The 26003-nt window shown below is 51.8% G+C and overlaps 7 protein-coding genes across 7 annotated transcripts; 1 reads left to right on the top strand and 6 right to left on the bottom strand.

Moving 5' to 3' along the window:
* Positions 1-566: 566 nt before the first annotated feature.
* Positions 567-2045, bottom strand: EPUS_03494 (uncharacterized protein; the record flags this gene model as incomplete). The annotated part of the gene is made up of 5 exons (XM_007804851.1): positions 567-1070; positions 1133-1340; positions 1397-1627; positions 1706-1764; positions 1839-2045. The coding sequence occupies 5 exons, from the start codon at positions 2043-2045 to the stop codon at positions 567-569; spliced, it is 1209 nt and encodes a 402-aa protein (XP_007803042.1).
* Positions 2046-3547: 1502 nt separating this feature from the next.
* Positions 3548-6639, bottom strand: EPUS_03493 (uncharacterized protein; the record flags this gene model as incomplete). Its single annotated transcript, XM_007804850.1, has 3 exons — positions 3548-5782; positions 5840-6488; positions 6551-6639. 3 exons carry the CDS (start codon positions 6637-6639, stop codon positions 3548-3550), a joined length of 2973 nt encoding a protein of 990 aa, XP_007803041.1.
* Positions 6640-7168: 529 nt separating this feature from the next.
* Positions 7169-11718, bottom strand: EPUS_03492 (Actin cytoskeleton-regulatory complex protein pan1; the record flags this gene model as incomplete). The annotated part of the gene is made up of 3 exons (XM_007804849.1): positions 7169-8426; positions 8477-9046; positions 9095-11718. 3 exons carry the CDS (start codon positions 11716-11718, stop codon positions 7169-7171), a joined length of 4452 nt encoding a protein of 1483 aa, XP_007803040.1.
* A 464-nt stretch (positions 11719-12182) lies between these two features.
* EPUS_03491 (uncharacterized protein) lies at positions 12183-12765 on the bottom strand (the record flags this gene model as incomplete). Its single annotated transcript, XM_007804848.1, has 3 exons — positions 12183-12368; positions 12421-12530; positions 12585-12765. The coding sequence occupies 3 exons, from the start codon at positions 12763-12765 to the stop codon at positions 12183-12185; spliced, it is 477 nt and encodes a 158-aa protein (XP_007803039.1).
* A 1309-nt stretch (positions 12766-14074) lies between these two features.
* On the top strand, positions 14075-15076 carry EPUS_03490 (uncharacterized protein; the record flags this gene model as incomplete). The annotated part of the gene is made up of 1 exon (XM_007804847.1): positions 14075-15076. The coding sequence occupies one exon, from the start codon at positions 14075-14077 to the stop codon at positions 15074-15076; it is 1002 nt and encodes a 333-aa protein (XP_007803038.1).
* Positions 15077-18265: 3189 nt separating this feature from the next.
* Positions 18266-21027, bottom strand: EPUS_03489 (uncharacterized protein; the record flags this gene model as incomplete). Its single annotated transcript, XM_007804846.1, has 2 exons — positions 18266-18808; positions 18862-21027. 2 exons carry the CDS (start codon positions 21025-21027, stop codon positions 18266-18268), a joined length of 2709 nt encoding a protein of 902 aa, XP_007803037.1.
* Positions 21028-22052: 1025 nt separating this feature from the next.
* Positions 22053-25576, bottom strand: EPUS_03488 (uncharacterized protein; the record flags this gene model as incomplete). The annotated part of the gene is made up of 2 exons (XM_007804845.1): positions 22053-25106; positions 25196-25576. The coding sequence occupies 2 exons, from the start codon at positions 25574-25576 to the stop codon at positions 22053-22055; spliced, it is 3435 nt and encodes a 1144-aa protein (XP_007803036.1).
* Between the last annotated feature and the right edge of the window lie 427 nt (positions 25577-26003).

The raw sequence follows: 26003 nt of genomic DNA, 5'->3' as shown, positions 1-26003 counted from the left end.
AAGTTGAATTGATGCGTATCGTCGTTTGTGCTTGATCGAGCCTTGGGTTAGATTGGATTGGATTTGATTTGATTGATTCAAATGCACGCTTTACGGTCACGGTCATGGTGGTGGTGGGTGGGCGGCATGTAGTGTTTTTCCGACTTGTAGATATATCCATATGCATTTCACAATAAAGGAACAGGGCTTACCTGCCAACCCAGCCCATTTGGTTTGCACCTTCCATGTTCCTCTCTCCAAGGCTTACCCTACGAATCACCACGGCTACTGTTTGTCTTCCGTCCTTATGCTACAAAGTCCGAAAGGAAAAAAAACAATCCGGGTAGGATAATATCCTCCGTACCTTCGCTACGAAACCTACAGGAACAGCCACTGAAGCCATGAAATGTAAGGAAGCCCCCATCCTTACCGGCCCGCCTCTAGCTAGGATGGTAGCACTCTCGCCCCTCCTTTTTAACCAACCCCCCTAGCGCGCCCCCGCGAGATGTGCTCTGCTCTATGTGAAGGTGAAGGTGAAGAAGAAGAAGAAGAAGAAGAAAAGATCGCTCGGTTGTAAGCGAATCGGATCAGCCCAACGATGACGGACTGCTAGCTTTCTTCCCCGGCTTCGCGGTCTGCGGTTTGGTGACAAAGGTATCTTCTGAGACATGGGAGACGGAGGGGGCCATGTCGGTGCGGTCGCTGGGTTCGTTGGTGGTGGTGATTGTGGTTTCCTGACGGATCTGGAGCTTTGGTTTGGACAACGAGGCGATGGGGATCTGCAGCCTCCAGGACTTGGGCTTGCGGCTGTGGGTTTTGTCGGCGCTGTTGTTGCCGCCGGCGGCTGGGTCGTTGTCCGAGTGGATGGTGATGATGGGTCCACCACCGGGCACCACGGGCGGTATCATGTTGCGCAGCGTCGTCGAGCTTGGCGGCGCCGGGTTGAAGGAGGGCCGGTGGTGAGATGCGTCAATGCGGCCGCCGAGAGATCCGCCGAAGCGGCTGAAGGAGACGCTGACGATGTGGTCGAGGACGATCTTGAAGTCGTCGAGGAAGATGGTGTCCGAGGCGCATTTGAAGACAAGCGCCAGCTACTCGTTAAATCAGCCGTTGGCAAACTCTCTTTCGCTGCTAGTGGTGGAAGGAGGCGTACCCGCCAATAAGGATTGATGCCGCTGTTGCGGGACATGCCAGTCACGGTCACGATGATGTCCATGATGAGGAAGACGAGGGACAGGAGCATGCAGAATATCATGATGGCGAATCGAGGGCTTGTGCGGATTAATCCCAACAAGGTAAAACCGTAATCCTTTTTGATGACCTGGATCAACTTTATCGTTGTGAAGATCCACCAGGGGTCCCTAAGGTCAAATATTTCAGCCTTCAGCGTGTCGAGTACCTGACAGGGATACCATACCGAGCCAGCGCCTCCCAAGGCCGAGTCTGGATATTGCTCAGGTTGCCCAGCCCGTTGAAATACTCAAAGTTATTCCAAGCTTCGACGATCCAGAATGGCTGCACGGCGATGATGGTGAAGATGAAGGTCAGCTGACCCCATCGGGGAAGGAATGGCTTGATTTTCCTCCACGAGATGATGTTGTGCAGCTGGTAGGATATGAAGAGCAGAGTCGCGGTGCTGCTCAGATACCTGGGAAGACAGACATTGTATTGGTTTGATGCAATCTTTCTCGGAAACGATCGAGGCCAGTGTCTTAGGTTGACTTACCAGCCATAAGTCGGGTCTTGACAAAAGATGAAGGTGCCATGCCATAGGGCAAAGAACAGCTGACATGCAATTAGCATTGGGCGGTCAATTGAATTCTCATTGCAACGACAGAGCTAGTTGCTCCCGTTCGCACCTCGAGTAAGATAAGCTTGTGGAGTAGAACATGTCGTCGGTAGTTACATAGGACGATCAGAAGGAGTATGACGAGCGAGCCAACATGGTAGCCTTCGCCCCAAGCTTCAAGAGTCAGGTCGTCTGTCGTATAGGATGCCTTGGTAGGTTTATCGGCCAGTGCTCGGTTGGAAAGCGGCATGGCCAGAGATATGATTGCAGGAGCCATCACAACAAGAAGACAAAAGCCCAGTTGTTCTCTTCTCTAAGAGAACAGACATGACAAAGGAAAACGTGGGACAGCTCCGGATATTGGTAGTCATTGGGAGAGCCACAAGGGCGAGCAATCGCTCGATCAGATCTGCAAGAACCAACTCGGAGGTGGGAGAGCTGTGTGATGTGTGTTGACCACCATGTTGTAGCACATGCAGCCAGCTGGCGAACAGGACTTATCAGACGTACACTAGGTTACGGTTCTCAGAGGGCTGTGGTCGTTCTGGTCCAACAGGGCTTGAAGAGGCCGCCTATCAGAGGAGTCTTGCCGCGCAATTTCCATTCCTTTGGGACCCTCTGTGGGGTGAACTCCTTGTGAATGCATTGCCCACATGGCCACTGACCTCGTGGGTCCGTCAAGCTGGGAGATGTCAGCCACGAGCTTAGTCGTTTCCCGTCCTCTGGGGCTGCGGTCCATTTGGTTCAACAGGAGAAGATGATCACTTAACCTATTGAGCTTTGATGTGACACACTCAAGGTTAGACTCCGATATGCAACCTCCATCAACAGTTCAAGTGTAGGGGCTGAAAGCTATGTAAGCTCCCGTCTTCTTGTTGATAACTCGCCCGATTCGCTCATCCCGTCGGTGGTGCTGTCGGTGGTGCTGTCGGTGGTGCTGTCAGTGGTGTTATCGGCCAACCGCAGATCAGCCTTTCCTCTCCCCGCTTGGTTGGCAGGAAGATTGCTGTATCACGCTCAAAATAGGATGAAACTGTACCTTCTCTCTTGAAATGATTGGTCAGCATTTTTTATGTCTACCAAAAATCAAATCACGTAGATAGAGAGAGTCTACGTAGTAAAATAGAAGTAGGGGAAAAAATGTTAGAAGTCTTCAACTAAAGCTCTGATTTTCTTCAAGGGTTCCGGGTGCCGAGGCCCATCCCACCGAAACAATTGGTGTCACTCGTGGCGGACAAAGGTAACACAATTTCCAGAATGAAGCTGTCGCCAATCTATGGCTGATGATTCTCATCAATTGTGTCTGGAAAGCTGCGGCAAGAGCGACACCAGAAAAGGGACACATCAACCACTCCCCCAATAGGACAGCGCCAGTGGGGTTCGAACCACACTTAATTGATGTACCCCTCACTGGCGAGTACACCAATTCTTCCACCGGGCCCCGGGCCGGTCTAGGCATGCTATCACTTTGTTGGCTCGCTTAAGTTAGTTAGGGAGAGAAGTCTGAGAACATCAGAGCAGAGCATCGTGAAAAGAGAGCCAAAAGCACCAAGAGAGCAGCCCAAAACAACCAGATATGAACGAACGTGACTGAATACCTAGCTCCCCAAGCAAGGCCCTACAAGATGCTCCACTGCATCGGTCCCAATGCTACCTTATTCTATCCATCCTGCCAATCCATCCTCCATCCCATAGCAGAGCCTCCCAACGCCGCGCGCCATCGAACCCCATCCATGTGCACATCCAATTAACCAACCAACCAACCAACCAACCAACCAGTCATTCACCCACATATCCCACCCCCACACTCTCATCCCTCCTGACTCGAATCTCCCTCATCAAGCCCGTCATCACATCCATACCCTCTCCTCCTGCCCCTCCCGCCATATTCTGCACAGCCTGACCATAGTCACCCTCAAGAATCAAACCCTTCTCATTGGCCAGATGCAGCAGACAGATAAAACAATAACTCGTGCTGATATCGCGCATCTGTTGTTCGGGATAGACGCTCTTCAGATCGCGGATGAGGTGAGTGAAGAGGAGTTCTCCCCCTTCCTTCGTCTGATGCGTGCCTGCTTTCGCCATCTCAGCAACCTCCATCTCTCTGTCACTGGCGTGGACGTCCATGTCCATGTCCATGTCCATATCAACGTCCCCATCAGCGTCCAGACCCGGATCGGTAGGTGCTGGTGTAGGTGGCGCGTTGGCAGCGTCGTCTGGCGAGACAGTCTCAACGGGAGCGGGAGCTGACGATGAAATGGCCGACATGAGTCTCTGGCTCATACCCCTCCACATATTTTCCTTCAATCTTCTGACATCCACCTTCTTGGCCACACGCGCATAATTGACATACTCTGGTCTGAGCCTCCTTCCACCTTGGGTGACGAGTTGGGAGCCAAAGGAGCCGGGTAGGAGATGCGATTCCGTTGGTATCTGTTGCTGCGAGGAGGATGCCATGCCAAAAGGCGCTGATTGATGCTGGGAGTCTGCTGTGAGAGGAGGACTAAGCATCTCCCTTGCGTCCGTGAAGCCTGGTGCTCCATCATCATCGTCGTCGTCAACACCATCTGGTATACCGTCACCAAAAGGTAAGGCAGCGCCATCATCGGCGAAGAAGTTGGCATCATAATCCCCTTCCTTCCTATCTTTCTCCTCTTCTACCTCTCGTCGCCTTCTTTCCTCCGCTTCTTCTCGTCTTTTAGCCCAGTACGCTTCATCCATCTCCACATGCCCGTCCATATCCCCTCCCATCCCCAGCTCTTCTGAGGAGCCACCTCTTGCTCCTCTATCCGGCAACCCAGGCACGGCCCTCCTCCTACCCACCCTAGCCTTTGGTTTCAACCACAGCTGTAGCAGACTCCTAGAATTGAAGTGCCGATCATCAGGCAAGAGATTCCTCCCCTTGGTCTTCCACTGCGCCTTGGGCAGACTAATGGCCGCATTGCTGGCCGCCGGCGTATAGAGCATCTCGGCTAGACCCTGATCCATCGGCGTCAGAAAATCAATCTCAAACGGTTCCCTCTTTTCCTTCCTAACACGTGGTGCAGGCGGGTTCTCGGACGATGCCTGAGCGGCTTTGATTTTGCGGATCCGCCAGTGCTCTGGCCCTGCCCAGGCGGCTGCTTTGCCTTTGGTGGACTTAAGCGCTGCGTCGAAATAGGAGAGGATGTTTTCGGTGGGGTCGCCACTATTGCTGTCGCCGACGCGGCGTTGGTGGTTGAGCCCAACGGCATAGGCGTCCGTGTTGGGGTTTGCCGGGTCGAAGTCACCAATCACGAGGCCGTCCTCTCCTCCGTCGCGATCGATTTCTTCTGCTCGAGCGACTCGCAGCATGGGTTCCAGTGCCGCGTCTTTGGCCCATGCTTCGCCGCCTTCGCCGAAGCCAACATCAGGACCCATGTCGAAGCCAACGAGAGGACTGTCGTCATCGTCCTCGTCGAAGCCAGCGGCATTTTCCGAGTCGATGAATATGCCAGATTTGTCGTAGATGGGAATATCGATTGATGATCTGTCTGTGCCGTTGGCTTGGTGGGATTCGCGCCAGTCTTCAGGTGCTTTGAGGAAAGGGAGGTTGAGGTCTGCGGTTGCGTCGCCCAGGGTGAACGATTTCATGGAAGGACATATGTCTTGGGAGTCGAGAATCGAGAGGTCAGGGAAGAATTTCGAGGCGAGGGATGCAAGGTCAATTTCTTGATTCTGAGGTTGGTTGTCGGGTAGGAGAGATAGATTTGATAGCTCTTCCGTTGGCGGTGCGGAAGGGTCCACGAGCGTCTGCTGCATCTGAGTTGTATTTGGATAAGACTTGGTATCTGCTGTCTCGTCGCTGCTGTCAAAGACAATGCGGCCTTCTGAATCGATGGAAAGATGATTCAGTAGCAGTCCCTTTGCGCCTCCTTCGTCGAAATCCGCCGAAGCTTTCTTGAATAAGGGATCAACCGTGAATTCGAGTTCGAGCTTCTTGAGCTGTAAGGAGGCGAAAGTGGGTGCCAGCGTCTGCTCGTGCGATCGCTGCGTCTGTTGGTCTCATCAGCTCTGTACGCACACTCTGTGTTCTCAGATAGAATCTCTCACCTTCTTCTTCGCCTTCTTCCTGACTCCATCCTCCCCCTCCTCCTCCTCCTCCTCCTCCTCATCACCACTTCCCCCCTCCTCCCCCTCCGCCCTCTCCTTCGCTTTCTTCCCGGCACCAGAATCCGCCAGCCCACTCAACAGCTTCCCCGTCTCACTCGCCACGCTATCGACCCTACTGGTATAAATCTTGACGCATCCATCAAGCGTACAGCTCGCCTTCTGAAAATTGACCCCATCCCCCTCCTTCAGCAGACTCAGATCGTGGAAATAATCGATAAGGGCAAAATTCCACGAGTTGGCCGCGTTGATCTTATTATCCGTCGCCATCTTCATCCACTCTTCAAAATTGGCCAGGATGGGCACGCGCTTCATGGGCGTGACGGCGGAATGGGAGACCACGTCCAGCATGCCGGGGCTTCCCGGGGGGTCGTTGTTCCCTTTTCCCTTTCCCCGGTCCCTGTCTCGTGCGAGAGCGGCGGCGGAGCGTGGTGTCTGCGGAGACGAGCTTGCGGCTCGCTTGTTCTCGTGTGCGTTCATCTTGCGCATCGGCGATGCGGCGGCTCTGATCTGGTTCATCTGGATATCGTGCAGGGCTTGTCGAGATTGTAGCCGCGCTGCTTTCTCGGTGCGGTCATCGTTGAGGAGCAGTCTGAACAGGTGGTATAGTATTAGTATAACAGTCACTGCCAGGAGAATTGGTGCATTACGCACTTCACGGGTGAGGTGTTTTGTGGCGTGGCCAGTGTTTGCTGGGTGGCTGTCCGGCTCTTGCCCGTGGGCTGATTGGCGACTCGAGGCATTTCGCGTACTTTAGACCGCGTCACACACTATTTCAGGAGTGTGCAGCGAGTTTAGTGATCTGTTGCAGGACCACTCGTTTGAAATGATCGCGTACTTGTCGCTGGACGTCACGGCTTCATTTCCACAGTGATTGTTTACTTTCTACGGTGGACTGCCCAGACCACACACGCAAAGCACTTCTCACCTACGTAGTACTCCGTATTACTACTACTATAGTACTAGTTTGTAACTAAGGATGGGGCCATGGGCCAAGCCATTCTAACTAACTTACTACTACTAGTACTACGTAGACACCCCTCAACTCCAAGCTGAGGGCTTCCATTCACACTGCATACTGGTAGTACCAGTACTATAGTATAGAATGCTTCTACATGATCCAGGATCTCGTTTTCCCGTGGCGAATCTTCGCCTTTGCTCATGTCCATCTCAGAAGGCTTCAATCTTAAATCTATGGTTGGAATATGATACAATGCTCAGATCGAACCATCTACCCTACCGGATACAACACATACAGCGAGCTCACCGAACCTAATCCAACACCCTTCCAGCGACAGCAGAAACACTCCGATCTTTCGTCTGCACCTTCTTCAAGCCCTTCCCAGCCTGAATCTCGCCAAGCAACGCTCCCACACCACCTCCACCAGGCGTTGCACCAGACGCTGGCATGGGCGGAGGGGGTGGAACAGTAGTTCCTGGCGCAGGCGGCACCATAGGAGGAGGTGGTGGAGGAGGTGGAGGAGCTGCCGGAGCACCACTCTCGGGCAGGGGTGGTGGAGGTGGGGGCGCACTTGGCGCGCCAGTGCTAGGCATGGGTGGTGGTGGAGGCGGGAAAGCGAGCGGTGAAGGCGTGTTATCGGGCACTTGGGGTGAGCGAGAGACTTCCGAAAATTCTGCTTCATCGAAAGAGCCAGGCATTGTGGATGGGGGTAAAGGCGCATCCTGGACAGGGGTTGCTGGCTTGCTGTTATCCTGCGCCGAAAGAGGTCTAGGTGGTGCCATGGTTCCGAACAGAATACTGGCCAGGTGTTTGGCACTTCCCCCAGCCGGGGGTTCATCTTCATTGTCACTATCATCTTTGTCGCTGTCGACGTTGGACCACTCGTCGCTCTCCTGTCGCCGGCGCGACTGCGCTCCTGTGAATGTGGGCACCATCGGCTTAGCCGCTTCTTGCTGAGCAACACGGTGGAATGGATTCGTAGAGGAAACCGCAGCGGGTGGCGGGAACGGCTGCGTGTGCGGCACGGGCGGAGCAGCGGCAGGGGGCCCCGGTTCTGAAGACACCGAGCTCCTCTTGAAGTATGGATTCCTAGATTGCTCGACCACAGGTGTGGAGTTCGTCATTGGCGGACTGCTCAGTGGGGTCGCCTCCCGCACGCTGCTGCTCGTTGATGATGCAGCAGGAGGAGCGGGAGGAGCAGGAGGAGCGGGAGCCGGTGCTGGGGCGGGCATCGAGGCAGTGGTCGGCAAGACCTGGCTCGTCGAAGGTGTGGTATCTTGCGGAGTGATTTCCTGCGGACCTTCTTCATCCGAGGACGAGTCGTCTCCGAGGCTCTCGAGTTGGAGCTGTAACTGTCTTTCTCTTTCTCGGGCGGCTTCTAGCTCGGCTCGTTGGGCTGCCAACTTGGCCTCTTTCTCCTTGGCTTCCTTTTCAGCCGCCTTCTTTCGGGCCTTCTCTTCCTGCTTCTTGATCTTGCCCTGCCGCACTTGTTCTTCGAGAGCCTTCAGTCGAGCTTGCGCAGCCTCTTGTTCTCTCTCAAAGTCGTCCTCCTTTGCCTTCGTCTCAAGCCTGTAAGCTGTCAGCAAATGAATACATAAGTTCGCCTGACGTGCACCTACTCAATCTGTTTACGCGTGGCTTCCTGTGCCTGTTGCTCTGCTTTGATCTCCTGTGCTGCTTCGTCGTCCGCCTTGGCCTTGGCAGCTGCATCAGCCGCCCTCTTGTCGTTGCTGAGGTCTACGCTGTCTTGCCTGCCTTTCCTCGACGGCGGTGGAGGAGGCTTCTTGCTACTGGGTTTGGCAGACGAGGGCGATCGCGCGGCACCTTCACTAGCAAGGCGTTGCTGTCTTTCTTGCTCGCGTTTGGCATCTTCAGCTTCTGCTTGCTTCAACCGCTCTTCTCGCTCCTGCTTCTCCCTTTCCTGTCGTTGCTGGAGGGTTTCCCCTCCTGCTTCACCGGCTGGTTTCAGTCCAGCTGCAGCCATACGGTCTTGAATGCGTTTCAAAGCCTTCTCCTTAGCTGAAGCGATACGATCTTGGTGGCTGTTGCCGGTGGTCAAGGAGGAGGATGAGGATGAGGATGCAGGAGGTGGTGGAGCAACAGATCTCGAAGGAAGGCTTCCATTTGTAGCCGCCCTTTTCCCTTCATCAACGGGAGCTGATGGTGTTCGAGTGTCTCTGGAATTTTGTCTGTATAGATTAGTCGGAGAACGATCGGTGTTTGAAGAGCCTACATACTCGTCCTTCCTAACGCGTGCGGTTCTGCTGCCACGCTGCAGGTCGAAGATGAGGTCTTTAACCTCGTTCTCAACCCCTAAAGCTTCCTCCCAGCGTCTGCGCTCATGCTCCTGGGATGCGCTCTCGCCTTGATCCCGTAGACCATCTTCGAGAGCAGATGCAAAGTCTTTGACGCTGTCCTCCACATCACGGGCCATACGCTCGTTCCGTTCTTGCTCAGCTCTAATACGAGAACTCTCTTCTTCGAGCCTTCTTTGCGCCGCACCTTCATCATCGGCAGCAGGCACAGGTCGACCAGACAACTCAGCAGCTCTCGCTTGCATTCTGGCTCTGGCGCGAGCCTTGATGCGATCACCTTCTGTTACTTCACCACCAGGGCCAGTACCAACTATATTAGCCATGGCGTTTGGATGAGCCCTGGCATCCTTGCACCGGAACAACTCCAGCTTCGCCTCCACAATACTTCTCTCTAACTTGCGCACGTCTGACGCAAGCGACGGTATTCGGTCTTGGTAGCGTTGTAGTTCTCGGCGCATGGAACGTCGTTCTGCGCCAGAGTCCGAAGAATGAAATGCAGAGTTGGGGTGGCTGTCAATATCATCCTGAAGTCTTCTGATCTGTCTGAACAGGTCTTCCGCTTCCCGTCTGTCTCTGCGATCCAGCACGTCATCTTCATCAGCTGCATTCTCGTCCTTGAAATCGGTAGCATCAATCAGGATTCTTTTCTCACGAATCTTCTTCCGAATCAGATCAAGAGTCATGTCGTCGTAGGACGCATCGGATGTTCCCGCGTCCGAATGGGACGGCGAAGGCGTCCGTCCACCAGCGCCAATTCGTCGGCGAGCGCTAGACTTGTAGCCAATGTCGTCGTCGTTGTTCCTGAATACAGTTGCGTCTTTGCGACCGAACGAGGGTGAGCTTGAACCACTCCGGAAGGAATGTGTTTTAAGATAGCTGACGCCAGTCCGCTGGGGCTGAAGAAATGCACCGGAAGACTTCCGTGACTCTGCGTCTTGCGATAGTAGGGATTTGACGGTATCAATTGAATTGTTGAAGTTCCTCGTTGACGGCGGTATGAGTTCAGGTGGTAAGCGGCTGGGTACTGGGTAACCGTTCAATTTCCGGTACATCAGATGCATTGCCACCGCAAACTCATCCATGTCAAGTCGACCTCGATTGTTGGGATCAGAGAGGGTCCAAATAGCCTCTAAATCCTTCCTGTCCAAACCACTTTGGCCCATAATCTCAATCGCCACATCACCCGATATGAAGCCTTTGTTGAAGCCATCCCAGGCCCTGAAAAGCTGGTCGTAGATCCTCTTCTCATCCTTTGTGACAGCCCAGGGCACCTTCGCCGTACCGGATAGTCCTTGCGTTGTATAACCTCCCTCTCGCCCTGCTTGCGGCATAAGGCGCTGCTGCAACGCTTCAATGTTGGGCAGTCCTGTCGACGGGGCATTGACAAAGCCCCATTGGCCGGGCATTCCAGTCGGCTGAGCCTGTAACGGGCCACTTCCTGTCTGCTGTGGGGACATGCTGTTCACGAACGAGCTAGGCATCGGCGGCATTGGAGGTCGTGGACCACTGTAGCCGGTCGCTGGTGGGTTCTGCATGAACCCCGTTTGCTGCTGCTGAGGCGGAAGGCTTGGCTGAAAACCTGTCGCTTGGTTGTAGAAGCCGGTGGGCTGGGAGGTGAGCTGGGTGAGTAGTTGCTGATTCGATGCTTGCTGCGGTTGAGGCGCCTGTGGTGCAGGAGGTGATATCGTATTTTGTCGCAGCGGTGCTTCGAAATTGGGGGCATTGGAAGGGGGTGTTGCGGCTGCAGCTCGATCATCCGCAACATTGAACGAGATTATGTCCACCATACTCGAAACTTCATTCTTGACCTTGTCTGGTAGGGATGACGGCAGACTCTTGCCAGTCAGGCTTAAATTACACAGATACATTGCGAGCGCAAACTCTGGGAATAAAAGCTGGCCCGACTTGGTGGTATCGGACAGAATCCATATCTGTGATAGCACATTGCCTGGAAGCTTCGAGCGCAGTAACAGATCTTTCGCTTTCTCGCCATCTAAGGCTTGTCCGTTCCCTACAGCACTCTTGAACAACTGCTCAAACTTTGCTTGGTCGGTAGCAGTTATGAAGGACAGTCTAATGTTGGGAATCTTGTTTGACTGCTTGCTCTGCGCCTGCGTCGAAGCATGCGGAACCGACCCCGTACTGAATGATTGCGCGATCTGCGAAGAAGTCTGCTGAGGCTTCAGAGGAGCTGCTGGAGGCTGCTGTGGCTGTTGCGGCTGCTGAGGCTGAAAAGGCTGCAGGCGTGGTTGCTGAAAGGAGGTTGTTTGTTGGGGCAGGTTCTGGGGCGGATAGCCAGTGAATTGAGGTTGTTGAGGAGGGGCTTGGAAGCTCTGCTGTTGGCCCGGACCCAGGAATCCCGTTATCTGTGGCTGTATAGAGCTTCCACCGAAGCCGGTGGGTTGAGACGCAAAGGGTGGTTGCTGCTGTTGCGGCTGCTGGGGGATTGGCTGGAAATTGGAGAAGGACTGCTGCTGGCCAAGTGGGCCGGGGCCTGGACGCGCGCTGTTCGCACCTCCTAGGAAAGAGTTTGAAGATGAATACATGTCGCACCCACGAACCCTGAAATGCCAATCAAAAGGAAGGGAAGGAGATGGAGGAGTCGGAGTACATTGAGGTGGGAGACAAATGGACTCGAAACTTGCTGGACATTCGCTTCCTTGGCAGACCTGGTTACTTACGTCGGCGCTACGCACTGACTAGCACAGAATGGGCAAGGCAATGGTTCCACTCAGAGGTGAAAGGGCTTCGCCATACTGTTACAGCATAATCATCTAGCTGAAAGAACACGCGCTGAAGGTGATGTGGGCAGGCTAGAAACTATGAACTCGGTTACAAGAGCGCCTACCAACACGAAGCTAGACTCGTACTAATAGCAGCACCGTTCTGTGGGAACAGTGTGAACAGTGGGGTCGCATGGCCCTGGTCCACATGTACGCCTTTCAGCCGTTTTGATGGGTGCATGTTCCAAAAGACGCCGCTCCATGCCCGTCCAATGATTCTCCAGAGCCTAGATACCATTCTCCCTTCCCTCATTGACCATCTTCCTCAGCTCGTACTCCTTGGTGAATTCTCTGCTCAGAGTATTGAGATCACTGACGGAGTCTCGACAGGCCTGGAGAAGCGCTTCCTTGGGTGAAAGAGAGCCATCGGTTTGGACTCGAAGCTCGAACGTGGGAAAGAGTGGATGAGGAACCTGTGTTATCTGAGCAGCATTCCTTCAAGGCAAGCGCCAGGATGCTACCAACCTTGTAGGCGGCGAAGGTGACGCGACGGTCCTGAAGTAGTCGAGCGCGCAAGAGGTTACCCAAAGTATGGTCTTCCTTGTTAAACTTGAAGATACATGTATTTGGCATTCCTGAGAAGACGTTAGCCGGGCAGCCCCAAGTATCAGGCGGGAGGAAGAACGAACGTGTATCCAATGTCATCTCCACCTTCTTCTCGCCCTCTGCCAAAAGAAACTGCTCGAATCTATCGTAGGTATTTTCGTTAGTATGCTCTGGGCCAGAAGCGGCTCCTTTTGGTCGAGCCCGCTCAGGATACGGGCTCAAGCGTTCATTTCGAGAGGGATCGGGGTCATCGAATTCAGACATGATAACTATGCAGGAGGTACAGAGGTTGCTGGAAAAACAAGAATCTCACGAGAGCAGACGGTATTTATTTGCTAACAGGCCAGCAAAATCAAACGGAGCAGACAACAACCAGACTGGTCAAAGACGCTGTACTGGCACGGGCAGGGAAACACATGCAAACACATCATGCAGATTGCATCTTACGGGCTTGGCACGTTCACAGCCTGCTGAGAAGCATGCGTATGAGCAGAACGTGGAACCGTGTTCGGCGAAGTCTTCTCGTGTGGCTGTAGATGCAGATGGGCATATGCATCTGCAGTCTCCTCTATGGTGTGGTCTGGGGAAGGTGCCATTGTGTGATGAACTGAAGAAGAGATGGATGAAAAGCTGATGTGATGGAGAGAGGCGGCAGCGGGCTGGCTGGTGGAAACATGTAGCAGGATTATGAGGGTGGCAGGAGGGGAAGGAGAGGAAAGGAGAGGAAAGTCATATTCTACATTCACAAGCAAGTCCCCCCTGCGCAGGACCCCAAAGCACAAGGAAGATAGAGTCAGAACAATAAACGTGAATGCTTACGGCTCGGGCTTGTTCGTCATCTTGAATATCCAAAAAACACAACCTGTACTAAGGCCTCCTCTTCCGAAATACTCCTCACATCGACAGGTCGTTGGGAAGGGGGTAGACGGCACAAACTTCAGATGATAATTATGGGGCGATAGGAGGCTGGATAAATGCAAGAGAGAGCACGCCAGACAGATCGGTAAGAGCAGCAAGGGTACGGATTAAGGAGAGTGGTATAAATATTATATGGAGAGTATACCGCTACACGTAGTATGAGGATGAGAGAGTTAAGTACTAAGTTAGAAGTCAGTAATACTACTTAGTACTCCAAGATAGACGGGTGGGGACTGCTACTAAGTACGGCTAGTACAACTTGGTAGTAGTGATGCAGACCCTTCTTCTCTGACCCTTCTTCTCTTGGCGTTTCAGGGTCCTTGCTGAGTCAGATCGGACAACCCCCACTGCCCAAAGTTATCCAAGTTGTGCTCGAGTACTGGCCATGGTGCTAGACTCTGAGACAGCAACGCCTTTGCTTGATACGCAGGGAGATTAGCCTAGGATTACTAATCTAGAACGCAACTCAAACGCGTGAGAACGAGTGGCATTAAGTCTGTTTTCTGGTCTCTATCTTCCCCCGTCAACACGCAGCAGATAATCCATCAAAGACCAGTGAATCCACGTCGTTGAGATGATGGAATCAATCCTCCACTCTCATTATCCCTGGCTTTCCACTCCCATCCTAGTAGTGGCACCAATGATGAAAATCACTATGGCTCCTCTTGCCGTCGCCGGCTCCAAAGCGGGTGGTTTCGGCTTCCTCGCCGGCGGCTTCGACCTTGCCAATCTGGACGCTGACCTCGATGAAGCTGCTAGCTTGTTGGAGAGTGCTAACATCCGTGGTCCTGAAGGCGTGCTTCCTATTGGGGTGGGGTTCCAGAATTGGGGTAGTGATCTTAAGCTCGCGGTAGCGGCAATCCAGAAGCATCCGCCTGCAGCAGCCTGGTTCTTTGCGCCGAGAAGGTTGTCAGATCTGCTACCTTGGGCAAAGGAGATTAGGGCAGCCACGGGCGGCAGGACCAAGATTTGGGTACAGGTTGGGTCGGTGGGCCAGGCGCTAGAGGTAGCCAAGACCACGAAACCAGACGTGTTGGTGCTGCAGGGCCACGATGCCGGCGGACATGCATTGGCCCATTCAGCCAGCGTAATCTCTCTAGTACCAGAGGTTGTTGATGCTCTAGCATATGAATGGCTCCGGATTCCGGTGATTGCCGCTGGAGGTATCAGCGAAGGCCGAGGTGTGGCAGCTGCGTTAACTTTGGGCGCGTCTGGAGTAGCCTTGGGTACTCGATTCCTTGCCTGTAAAGAAGCTACGATTGCCAAGGGCTACCAGAATGAAATTGTGCGAGTCCGTGATGGCGGTGTTAGCACGGTCCGTTCTACGCTGTATGATGTGCTGCGAGGCATCATGGACTGGCCAAAGGCGTACGACGGCCGAGGGGTAGCCAATCGAAGTTATCTTGATGCTCAAGCAGGAATGTCAGAGGACGAGAACAGAGAGCTGTACAGGGAAGAGATGCAGAAAGGAGACGAGGGATGGGGTGCAGAAGGGAGAATGACAACGTATGCTGGCACAGGAATAGGGTTGGTCAGGGAGGTAAAGTCAGCTGAAGAAATCATCAAAGAGATATCGAACGATGCGATGCTTGCTCTAAAGAAGACAGTCGGAAGGTACTCTGAAAAGCATGTAGTCTTCGGCAAGCCGCCAGGGTGACATTCAGCTTTCGGAGTTGTAGTGCATAAGAAGGAAGGGTTCTCATTCAGTTGCGAATAAGTCGCTCTCTGTAGTGGACTTGCTTTCTTAGATGGCTCAGCAGTTCAGCGGTGGGCGAAGCAGAGGAAGCCCTCTTAAATGCAAGCTCGTTGTGGCATCGCTTCGGCCAAACGGGCGATGTGTCATGAAGCAGCAGCAATGGGCCCTTCGCCTCCTGGAATCAGCTGATGTTCTTTGTTAGCAGCCGCTCATTGGCGCACTGGAGGGGGAACATGCCATGCATATGTTGTTTCCGTTCAATAATATCTTTGGCAGCTTTGTCTGCGAGCCCGTGTAGTCACTACCACCCGCCACATCAATCAGTCATGGTTGAACCTTGAGTCTGTAAAAGATGCCGTGACAAAACTCACAACTCGGTCACATCTTCGAGAACCATATCTAGAAAACGTGAGTACGGATGACACATCGGCTTAATCGCCAAATATACTCACTGACATAGTCATCGAATCCCAGTAGAGTCCCTGCAAACTCTGTGTGAGAGGAGATAAGTCAGCCATAGGCGTTCTCGAAAGGGGATACCTCGACTCCTAGGAGGGACATATATTCCCAGCAGTGCAGTGAGAAAAATTGACTGAGCGGATTGTGAAATAGCAAATTACCTTTCTCGCCTTTCATAACAACCCATATCCTCGATCCAACGCATTTGTCTATTAGTTCTGTTAAGCATCTACTATGTCAGTCAACCTTCTTCACGGAGACCCACGTGGGCGCATGCTTAATGATGTGATTCACAAGGCACTGACCAAGCGGCAAGATTTGCGACGCCATATCAAAAAAAGTCAGCCGTAGACAGATAGCACACTGCTTTGAGTGGCCCTTCGAAGAGCTGGTCGGGAGATTTTTCTGCCTGAAAGCGGAATTTGCGACTCTAATCGATATTGTCGGCGTACGCTAAAGGTATCGAGTAAGGGTTGGTAGGTAGGTCCGTAAGTCTTCCTCTGTATGTATGGTCAAGTCCGATGTTGTCTTTGCTAAGGGGTGTTAAATTCATCCCATGGAGTTCAAGTGAAACAAAAGATCTTGAACCCATCAAGCTTGCTAACCGAGGATTCGTGCCAAGCCTCTATACTCGCATACTAGTAATTCAGGAGCACACTAACTACTAACCGTGCACTTTCAGTTGCACTAAGCTGATCAGTAGGAAATCATCGATCAAACGAAGCAACAATGATTCGCCTGGTTGCAGAAAACCAAGATGGCTGTTCTCGAATTCGCCATAGAAAAAGTTGCAGAGCAGACTCGATAGTACTGACCCTTGTGGAATGCCTCGTCGTTGTTTGAAGAATTTTTTTTCAATCGTGACTACGTTTCGCTGTACATGCTCGTGAAGTAACCTTAGTAGGGACCTTGCGTCGCATGCCTTCGTGTCCCAAAGATCCACGAAAACCGTTCGATTCCTCTTCTGTGCGAGTTGAGAAAGACTTGGGTCTGACAGTCCAGGAGGTGCCCCGTTTGGCCGTGCGGTAAGTGGAAACCTTGTTAGTGGTCTTTCGAAGTGGCTAGTCGACCATCTACTATCGATGGCTTTCAATTCAGCATGCTTGCTGATATGATATCGACGCTCAGATAACAAGCCTTGCACCATACGAACGACTGCTTCTTGCGGAATCGTATCAAAGCATGATTTCACGTCCATCTTCACGAAGTAGAGCTTTTCAGTGCTTGTCTGGACCATGTTCTGGTATGCCCTAAGTCGCTGGTGGGCCTCCCCAATCGAGAACAGAGCAGATCCCAACTTCTGTGGTTGAATACTTCTCTCATAATTTAAGGTGGCAAAACAAGGCATGAGTTTAGAATTGATGTTCTGGCTTAAGATTGTTTTCCCACCCTGAGTTCTAATTAATCTCCTTCTCAGATTGATGATTGGTCGTGCCCCGGACGCCTTCGGTAGTAATCGCACTTGACTATGTCCTAATAAGCGCGAATGGCGAGCCTGTCGCAGATCCTGCGCACGTAGACCCTGAAACATTGTGAAGCGTAGGTCTGTGAGGGAAGGTTCAGACACTGTTCGCCATACGTCATGGCGGAAGTAGAAGAGACGATTTCGATGGATATTTGACTCTGTGACATAGAAGTGAGAACGGATCAGTGGGATTAGTAGAGAATCAAAGATATAGTATAAAAACTCGAGAAAGATCTCAAGGCGTTTCCCCCTATCTGATCGTGACAATTTTGCTTCCACAGGCGTTCCCAAAGGACGTAACCAGGATATGCAATTAATTTTGAGGTTTTGGAAAACTGTATGTAGCGTAAGGCTCTCATATTTTCGCATTTGTACGAAGTGGTCAATCTGGGCAAAGAGCACGATCCAATTGTGCTCGCTGTCTGCTTCGACACCTAAAGCATCTCCAGGCAGAAGCCTCCGGATAACTGCACAACAAAATGCAGACACATATGCGGTAGGTGTTGCGTGAGCAAGGATAGAGTCTCCTGCCACTGGCTTGCTAACATCGTCCGCTTGGTCCGGGGTTGGTGGCACAAAAGAAGAAATGTGCGAATTGAATGCTGTCGGAAAGTTGACTGCCAGCGCTGGCCGTGTAGAGATCGACAGGTCCGCCGAGAAGAGATGCAAACGAGTGTGAGCCGTGTATGGAAAGATCGTCTTCCCCCTCGACAGTATGTAATAATTGAACAAATTTATCGTTGCGCTGCGATTTTTCGTTGCGCTGCGGTGCACTAAGCTGCAAAGCTTAGTGCAACTGAAAGTGCACGGTTATGTACAGTAGCAGTTAGTACGAAGTGACCCAGTTCAGCAGATGGCGAGATGGATACTCGGTAATGAAGCACAGATTCCGATCACTGACAGCTACATGTGGATATGTATACGATGCTTAAGCTCAGGTTAGATTGGATAATCCATACCGGTCTATGTATTGATGATGTTCCATTTCCGTCTCCACCACATTTGTACATCTGGAAACGTGCTTTCACCCCGGAACCCAGCCGATGGCCTCCAACGAATCTGTAAATGCGAGATGGCCATCTTCCACGCATCATCCGCATCCTCGTAGCAAGAAGTTGATCAGCTAAACCGTACCCAAAGACCAGGGGGACTGCAACTCAAACGTGCCCAAACCATGATACTCTCAAACCCAAGCCGAAAAGAGAAGCAAAATATCCCATCAATCCTTACTCCTCTCCCAGGTTAACTTTTCCTGCCTCCTTCACATCGGCCATGAAGGAATCCGCATCTCCACGCACGTGCCAGTAGCCATGCACTCTTCCTGTAGGACCCCAACCCAATAGTTCCTTGACCATTCTCCTCTTCTCCTGCGGCGAGCCCTCGAAGCCGAAAATCTGTGCTTGCAGGCAGCCAAGCAGAGCAACAGCAGCACGAGTGATAATTCTATCACCCTCAAAAACAAAGCAATCCCACACTCGCACGAGTCTTTCGACGTCTAGGCCATTGGTGAGAAGGGTGCGGAACATGGCTTCAAAAACCTCGGCCGGATGCATGCCGAGACCACCGTCCTCATGCGAACGGAACAGATGATTATGAAGCCTAGGAAGTTTGTAGAGGAGGGTCGAGTCTGCATGCTGTAGAGCTTTTGTGGCTGAGCTAGAGTCATTGGTGAGAAATGCCAAAGCCAAGGGCCCGTTCAGGCAGTTGGCCAAAAGAATGAAGCCGTCAGCTGGAGCAGGGAGTTGAAGCAGCATTAGGGCAGCAATCAGCTAGTCCGTCTCGTTAGCGGACTGCCTCTCGATTCTCGCAGGGAATAGCTTACCTGAATGCCATAGAGGTACCCTACATCATTTCTGTACGAGACATAGGCACAGCAAACATCTATCAGCTCTTGCCGCATGGGCCCTTGTATTTGGAACAAGTTCAGTTCAGGGAACGCGAACTCGGCATCCCTCTCGATATCTGAATACCACGTGCGCATTGACCGCTCCTTCTCGCTCAGACCCTCTACAGGTCTGGCTCGCAGACTCTTGACCCTTTGAAGAGCCCTTGTATACGATAGATGCGTTAGCCCCAAAGGGTTTCCAACCGCACGCAGCCAGATCTGTCCCCGGACTTTAGGGGTAACACCACGCCACCACAGTTCTCTAGTACGGTGTTCGTGCGTGACCCGGTCCCAATCCGGATACACATACTGTTGCCAGATTCGATCCAACGCCTCTCGGGTATCGTCCTTCTCACATTGCCGTGATTTGGCCTTGTCTTCCTTCTTCTTTTCAGCATCAAGGCTTGCTGCCATCATTCGTTGATACTCTTTCAGATGCCTTTTTTCTTCTTTCGGATCTTTGGGCGGCAACCAAGAAGGTCGCGTCCTGGTCAGCACGGCTTCCTTTTCTTTGCTCAGAGGCATGGGATCTATCAGGATATTCCCCTTCTGTATTGGGGGCAGTTCAACAGCACTACCACGTGCACTGCGCCATGCGTTCGATTCGAGGCTCGGACGAGATGACTTGACGCCATTCTGTATGTTTTCTTCGTGCAATCTGCCCTTCTCGTCCGCATGAGACTCCAAGGTCTCCGTCAGCACACGAGCTTCCTCAGATAGATCTGCCATTGCAAGTGTCCATGATTTTGAGCGAGTATCACCAAAGAAGCCAGGAGCGCTTGACGAAATAGGTGAATTGGCTGCAGAGGTAGCAGCCTGGAGCGACGAAGTTCGAGGAGGCGGTTGGTTTCGGGGAAGAGATTGGGAGATGGGAAGAGGAGGGTGTGATTCTGGAGCGGACGCGGCATGCGCCAGGGGGATTGGTCGAGGGCCGTTGCTAATGGCATCCCTTTCGGGGGAGCCACGTTTGCTTGACCTTGCGGAGGAGGAACGAGCAGTAGGTGGGCGTGGAGACATTGGGACATTCCAGAGACTGGCGTCGATCGGCAGTTCGTCATCTGAATCATGATACTCGGCTTCCAATTCTTTGATGGTTTTCCGAGATGGTTGCCATGATCCCCGCCGACTCGGTGGCTTAGCAGACCTATTCGGTGGTCCCGTTCTGATATTGTGGCCAGTGATGGCAAAAGATGCTGACGCAGGGTGCTTCGGTGATGGCGATGACGATCTTGTCCGTGGCGGACAGCCTGGTATAAGCATTGGCAGTGTTGTGGTTGGCGGTGCAGTGAAACCCCGTTTTAATCCTCCTGCTGATGCACCTCCAGCTTTGGGCAGGCCTGGCCCATTGACTTTCGTATTGTTGAGCGCATGGTGAATTTGACCTTGTAAACTGGGGTATGTCGGCCTTTGGTGATGAGTAGTTAGATCCCGTGCAGGCATGAGCGGCTGTGCACTCATCAAGGAGACACGAGAAGTTGATCTGTCCGCAGGCCCCTTCCGCTTCCATGCAGCTGGTTCTGCACATGGTTCCTCTGCGTCTTCCTCGAGACCTATTTCCTCGAAGTTCGAAACATCATTCGTGATTGCGTCAGGACCATCGAGGTGTGAAGACTGGTAGGAGGAGGATTTCGAAGACCTTGACCCTGAAAGCTCCGGGGGAGAACCGGGCGCGGTGATTGTGGTCGTCATCTCATGACTAGAAATGGGTTGGTTGAGAGTCAAGGATCGTTGATATGGCGTCGTAAATGGTAAAGGTGCAGGATAAATGACACTTTGGTAAGGATTGCGTTTTGTAAGACTATCGGAGAAATGTGCGAATTGAATGCTGTCGGAAAGTTGACTGCCAGCGCTGGCCGTGTAGAGATCGACAGGTCCGCCGAGAAGAGATGCAAACGAGTGTGAGCCGTGTATGGAAAGATCGTCTTCCCCCTCGACAGTATGTACAGGCGAAGAGCCGACGAGGTCAGGGTGTTGCTGGTGATGATGATGATGGTTGAGGTCGACTTGGCAGCGGTGGAGGTCATCCAAAGCTTGAATAGCCGCATGGGATGGTTGCGAGAAATGGCCTGCCCCTGGTAGCTTGGAGGTAAATGATAGGCTCATTACAGGCGCAGACCGTTGCTCTGGGCGCAAATCGAGCCATGACTGGACAGATTCACAAGGTGGAGTAGCCGTCGATCCCTGCATCCTGCACAGCAATCTTACCCAGGACTCAGAAGGCAACGGAAGCACGTCAACAATAATAGCTCGTTCTATGTGGCACGTCGGATAAGATTGCTGGTTGGTCTCAAGCAAACCCTGGGGAGTTGAGACGATAGACACAACCGCTCGTAGATGCGAGTTCCTGCTCTAGCCGATGCCGACCGCTGATGGCTGCCACTGCTCCGCTCCCCAGTCGGACAGTTCGATGGACTCACAATTTCTGTGCTGAATGACGGATAGCCTTAAAGATAGTTAATAGTCACGACGGATTATCGAAGCAGTCGAAGCCACCAAGCCATTCGTAGCCAAGGGCGGCGTAGTAAAGATTGCGGTCGTTTCAGGAATCGTGACTGAGTGCAGGGTAAAAGAGTAGTCTTTGTTCTCATCTTCGGTGGAGAAGTCAAAGAAGGCGTGAAGGACTGGGCCTGGCTCTTTGAGAGGGATGCTACGATCTACTTAAGCATTGATTTATGCCACAGCTTACAGCCGGTCTGGCAGCCGGTCTGGCAGCAGGGCTGGGTAATGCTTGCTGCTATCGTTGGAGTAATTGGAGTAGCGGCACCTTGGGTCTGAAGGCATGACTGTTCACAGTGCACTGCACATTCCCTGTTGGGTCTGGAAAGTTGAAGGCCGGGAAAGGCGCCATTGCAGGGCTGCACAAAGATTGCAGTGTTTGGTGCAAGAAATCCCGTGGCTGGTGTGCCAAGAATCACGCCAGTGAGGATGAACAACCACTTCTACGCTTCAAATTCCCCACTCCGTAAACATCGTAAATATTTCCTTGCAAATCATCGAGCAGTGCAACATTGCTGCCCCGCCTTTGCCTTTGTACTTCGCTTCATACTGACTGTAGGAAGTACTCTATACCATCATTAGGACTGACAGCTGCCCAACGAGTAGCACATGGCTTTACTTTCATATCAGGCTCAATAACGATACCGTTGGAAGACCTTATCGCCCTGCTCCATTAATTCTCCCAGCTGCATCGCACTCATCTTCATTCCTCCTTGGCACCTATCCATTACTTCTCGAACCCATTGCAGGATGGTTTTATAGCCCGTTTGCTTCTTTTCCATCACGAGGTGAAGTGCAGCAGCTGCCAGCCAATGCATCTGGGTCTTGGAGACGGCACATTCATACTCGCTAATCGTCTTAGTGGATCGCTTGCCTCGTGTCATTTTGACCGCCAGGTTCACTAATTCCTTCCAGGTTTCAATGACCATCGATTCGCCGGGCCGCCGTTTCTTTGGCAATCCGTGAAGATATCTGTACATCTTCATTGCGGCTTCTAGGAAGTTCTGGTAGAGATTGGACGACACGCAATATCGACTGTTGAGCTTTGTGTCGAGTAGCATTGCTGTCATTTGAATCTTGAGTGAACCAAGAACTTTGCGCTGAAACCTTAGACCCTGGTGACGGCTTAGTTCGACCGTCAGTCCGTTCGAGACCTTTGCGTCCTTATTCTCCCTGGACTTGCTGATCTCAAGAGTGTTGACATTGATCGCCACCCCACAATATGGGAACATTTCACTGCCATGGAGTCTTGGGAGCTTAAGCCCCTCGATGCTGACTTCAAAATTGGCCAAACTTTTCTTGGGATTGACAGAAATGCCATAGCTTGAATTCCCGCTTACCATGACCTGTGCAAAGCGGCGGGCATGATCCTGATTTGTGGTGATCAGTAGGAAATCATCGATCAAACGAAGCAACAATGATTCGCCTGGTTGCAGAAAACCAAGATGGCTGTTCTCGAATTCGCCATAGAAAAAGTTGCAGAGCAGACTCGATAGTACTGACCCTTGTGGAATGCCTCGTCGTTGTTTGAAGAATTTTTTTTCAATCGTGACTACGTTTCGCTGTACATGCTCGTGAAGTAACCTTAGTAGGGACCTTGCGTCGCATGCCTTCGTGTCCCAAAGATCCACGAAAACCGTTCGATTCCTCTTCTGTGCGAGTTGAGAAAGACTTGGGTCTGACAGTCCAGGAGGTGCCCCGTTTGGCCGTGCGGTAAGTGGAAACCTTGTTAGTGGTCTTTCGAAGTGGCTAGTCGACCATCTACTATCGATGGCTTTCAATTCAGCATGCTTGCTGATATGATATCGACGCTCAGATAACAAGCCTTGCACCATACGAACGACTGCTTCTTGCGGAATCGTATCAAAGCATGATTTCACGTCCATCTTCACGAAGTAGAGCTTTTCAGTGCTTGTCTGGACCATGTTCTGGTATGCCCTAAGTCGCTGGTGGGCCTCCCCAATCGAGAACAGAGCAGATCCCAACTTCTGTGGTTGAATACTTCTCTCATAATTTAAGGTGGCAAAACAAGGCATGAGTTTAGAATTGATGTTCTGGCTTAAGATTGTTTTCCCACCCTGAGTTCTAATTAATCTCCTTCTCAGATTGATGATTGGTCGTGCCCCGGACGCCTTCGGTAGTAATCGCACTTGACTATGTCCTAATAAGCGCGAATGGCGAGCCTGTCGCAGATCCTGCGCACGTAGACCCTGAAACATTGTGAAGCGTAGGTCTGTGAGGGAAGGTTCAGACACTGTTCGCCATACGTCATGGCGGAAGTAGAAGAGACGATTTCGATGGATATTTGACTCTGTGACATAGAAGTGAGAACGGATCAGTGGGATTAGTAGAGAATCAAAGATATAGTATAAAAACTCGAGAAAGATCTCAAGGCGTTTCCCCCTATCTGATCGTGACAATTTTGCTTCCACAGGCGTTCCCAAAGGACGTAACCAGGATATGCAATTAATTTTGAGGTTTTGGAAAACTGTATGTAGCGTAAGGCTCTCATATTTTCGCATTTGTACGAAGTGGTCAATCTGGGCAAAGAGCACGATCCAATTGTGCTCGCTGTCTGCTTCGACACCTAAAGCATCTCCAGGCAGAAGCCTCCGGATAACTGCACAACAAAATGCAGACACATATGCGGTAGGTGTTGCGTGAGCAAGGATAGAGTCTCCTGCCACTGGCTTGCTAACATCGTCCGCTTGGTCCGGGGTTGGTGGCACAAAAGAATGGTTCGAAGATAGTTGGGTTCTGAGATGGCTTGAGGACTGTGAAAATGCTAGGGCAGCACCATGCGATGCATCAACATCACAGGTACGAATTGGACAATGGTGGCGCAGTTGCTGATCATAAGAGCATCGCGAGTGCCGCTTGCGAATCTTCTGTATCATCGCAAAGGGTGGTCCACGCAGCCGCTTTGGGATCTTGATATCCTTCGCACAAGCAGCAAGCCTAATTTTCTGCATACTTCTGTGATCCGCATATTTGATTTCATTCTCGCGCAATGTGTAGTCTTTGAACTCCTGAGCTGTCTCGTTTTTGTCAACGGCACTCGTGAAAACGTTATGCAGTCCAAATTGCAGAGGAAAGATGTACTTCATGATGTGTATTGACTGCTTTAAGGCTGTCAACTCGGGTTGCCTGTTCAGGACGTGTATGTGTTTCATGCCGAAACGCACACCTCCTTGAGCATTCATAGAAGGTCGAGCGTAGAGAATACGACTGCGTACAAATGTGATGCTGCTAGGACTTCGCGACTTGCGCGTGCAGCTCTTTGCTCCCCAAACGAACGGAGCTGAGATCGCATTTGGAGGTTGCTCAAGCAATTTTCGCTTATTAAAAAGATCCGAAACAGGTACGCCACAAATTTGGTGTAAGTTCTCCTTTCCCTGATCGATACGTACAAACACACCACAATCCAGGAGCAAATTCCGCAGGATTGCGTCTCCATTGCTCCCCAATATGGATAAAATTTCCGTCCACGGTCTGCGCTGTAATTTCCTCGTGGATTCGTTCGTGTGTAAGCAGATGACGCCAGGGATGCCGGTTGGGCTTGTGTCAGTATCTTCCTGTAAAGCTCGTAGGGGTGCTTTTTGATATCCATGGCAGAGTACATGACTTGGCCGATGGGAACTACCACCACCTTGTTGGAATAATGACCATATGACAAAGTCGACTATCTTTTAAACCATTAGCCCAAACACAGCTGTTGCCGGTAATTCTCCGCAGCTGATGCGGACATCAATGATCACAACCAGTCAAAGCTCACCTCCGTCAAATGATATTCTTCAGGAGTTCCATTGCTGCTGTTTGTTGATCTTCGCTGTGACTTTGTGAAACTAACAAATTCTCGATGGCGCTCTTCATCATGAGCGGGCTTTGTCTTGTTCGATCTACCAACCAGAGTTGTGTCAAGAAACGCAGAGCCGTTTTCCAGCGTATGAATACTGATATTCTGCCTTCTGGTTCTTGACGTGGAGGGAAGACTATCCACCAAGAATTGCCGCAGAGTATAGACTTCCGAGTAGCAGTATGAAAGTATATTGTGGGATATTGGGCCAAGTTCGCTACCTTTTGCAGCAGGACTGGACACTTTCAGTCGTTTGGCTATAGACGATTGCTCAGTGCCCCGCTTCCTTTTCGTCCTCATAATTCTTGAACACAAAAGCAGACGAATGTCATAAGACGGAAAGATCTTGATGGATTCGTTCCGCAGGTAACACGTAGATAGACTTTAGGGACGCGCTCCCGATTCGGTACGTGTTGGCCAACTCTACTAACCGTATCAGGATTAGTGCTCACTTCAATCAACTCATGATGCGAAAAGCTTCGAGTTCCATCCAGCATCACTATGATTATTCAAGTCTTTCAGTAATGCCTCCGCTATTGACAAGGACCAGTAGCATCGTCGAATCACACCGTTTCTGAGAGTTGTGCAGGATGTGGTCGCTGTTTTCGACACTGAACTTGCAGCTGGGGTGTGACTTCAGCCTCATGTCGCTAAAGCTGGCTCGCATCCTTCATAAGGCCGCCCGCCCCTCGATGCTGTGTCGCAAAGGTTTGTTTCCTTTTCGAGC

This window comes from Endocarpon pusillum, assembly GCF_000464535.1.
Source record: "Endocarpon pusillum Z07020 unplaced genomic scaffold scaffold3643, whole genome shotgun sequence".
NCBI lineage: Eukaryota > Fungi > Ascomycota > Eurotiomycetes > Verrucariales > Verrucariaceae > Endocarpon > Endocarpon pusillum.
This window is presented reverse-complemented; position numbering and strand designations above follow the sequence as displayed.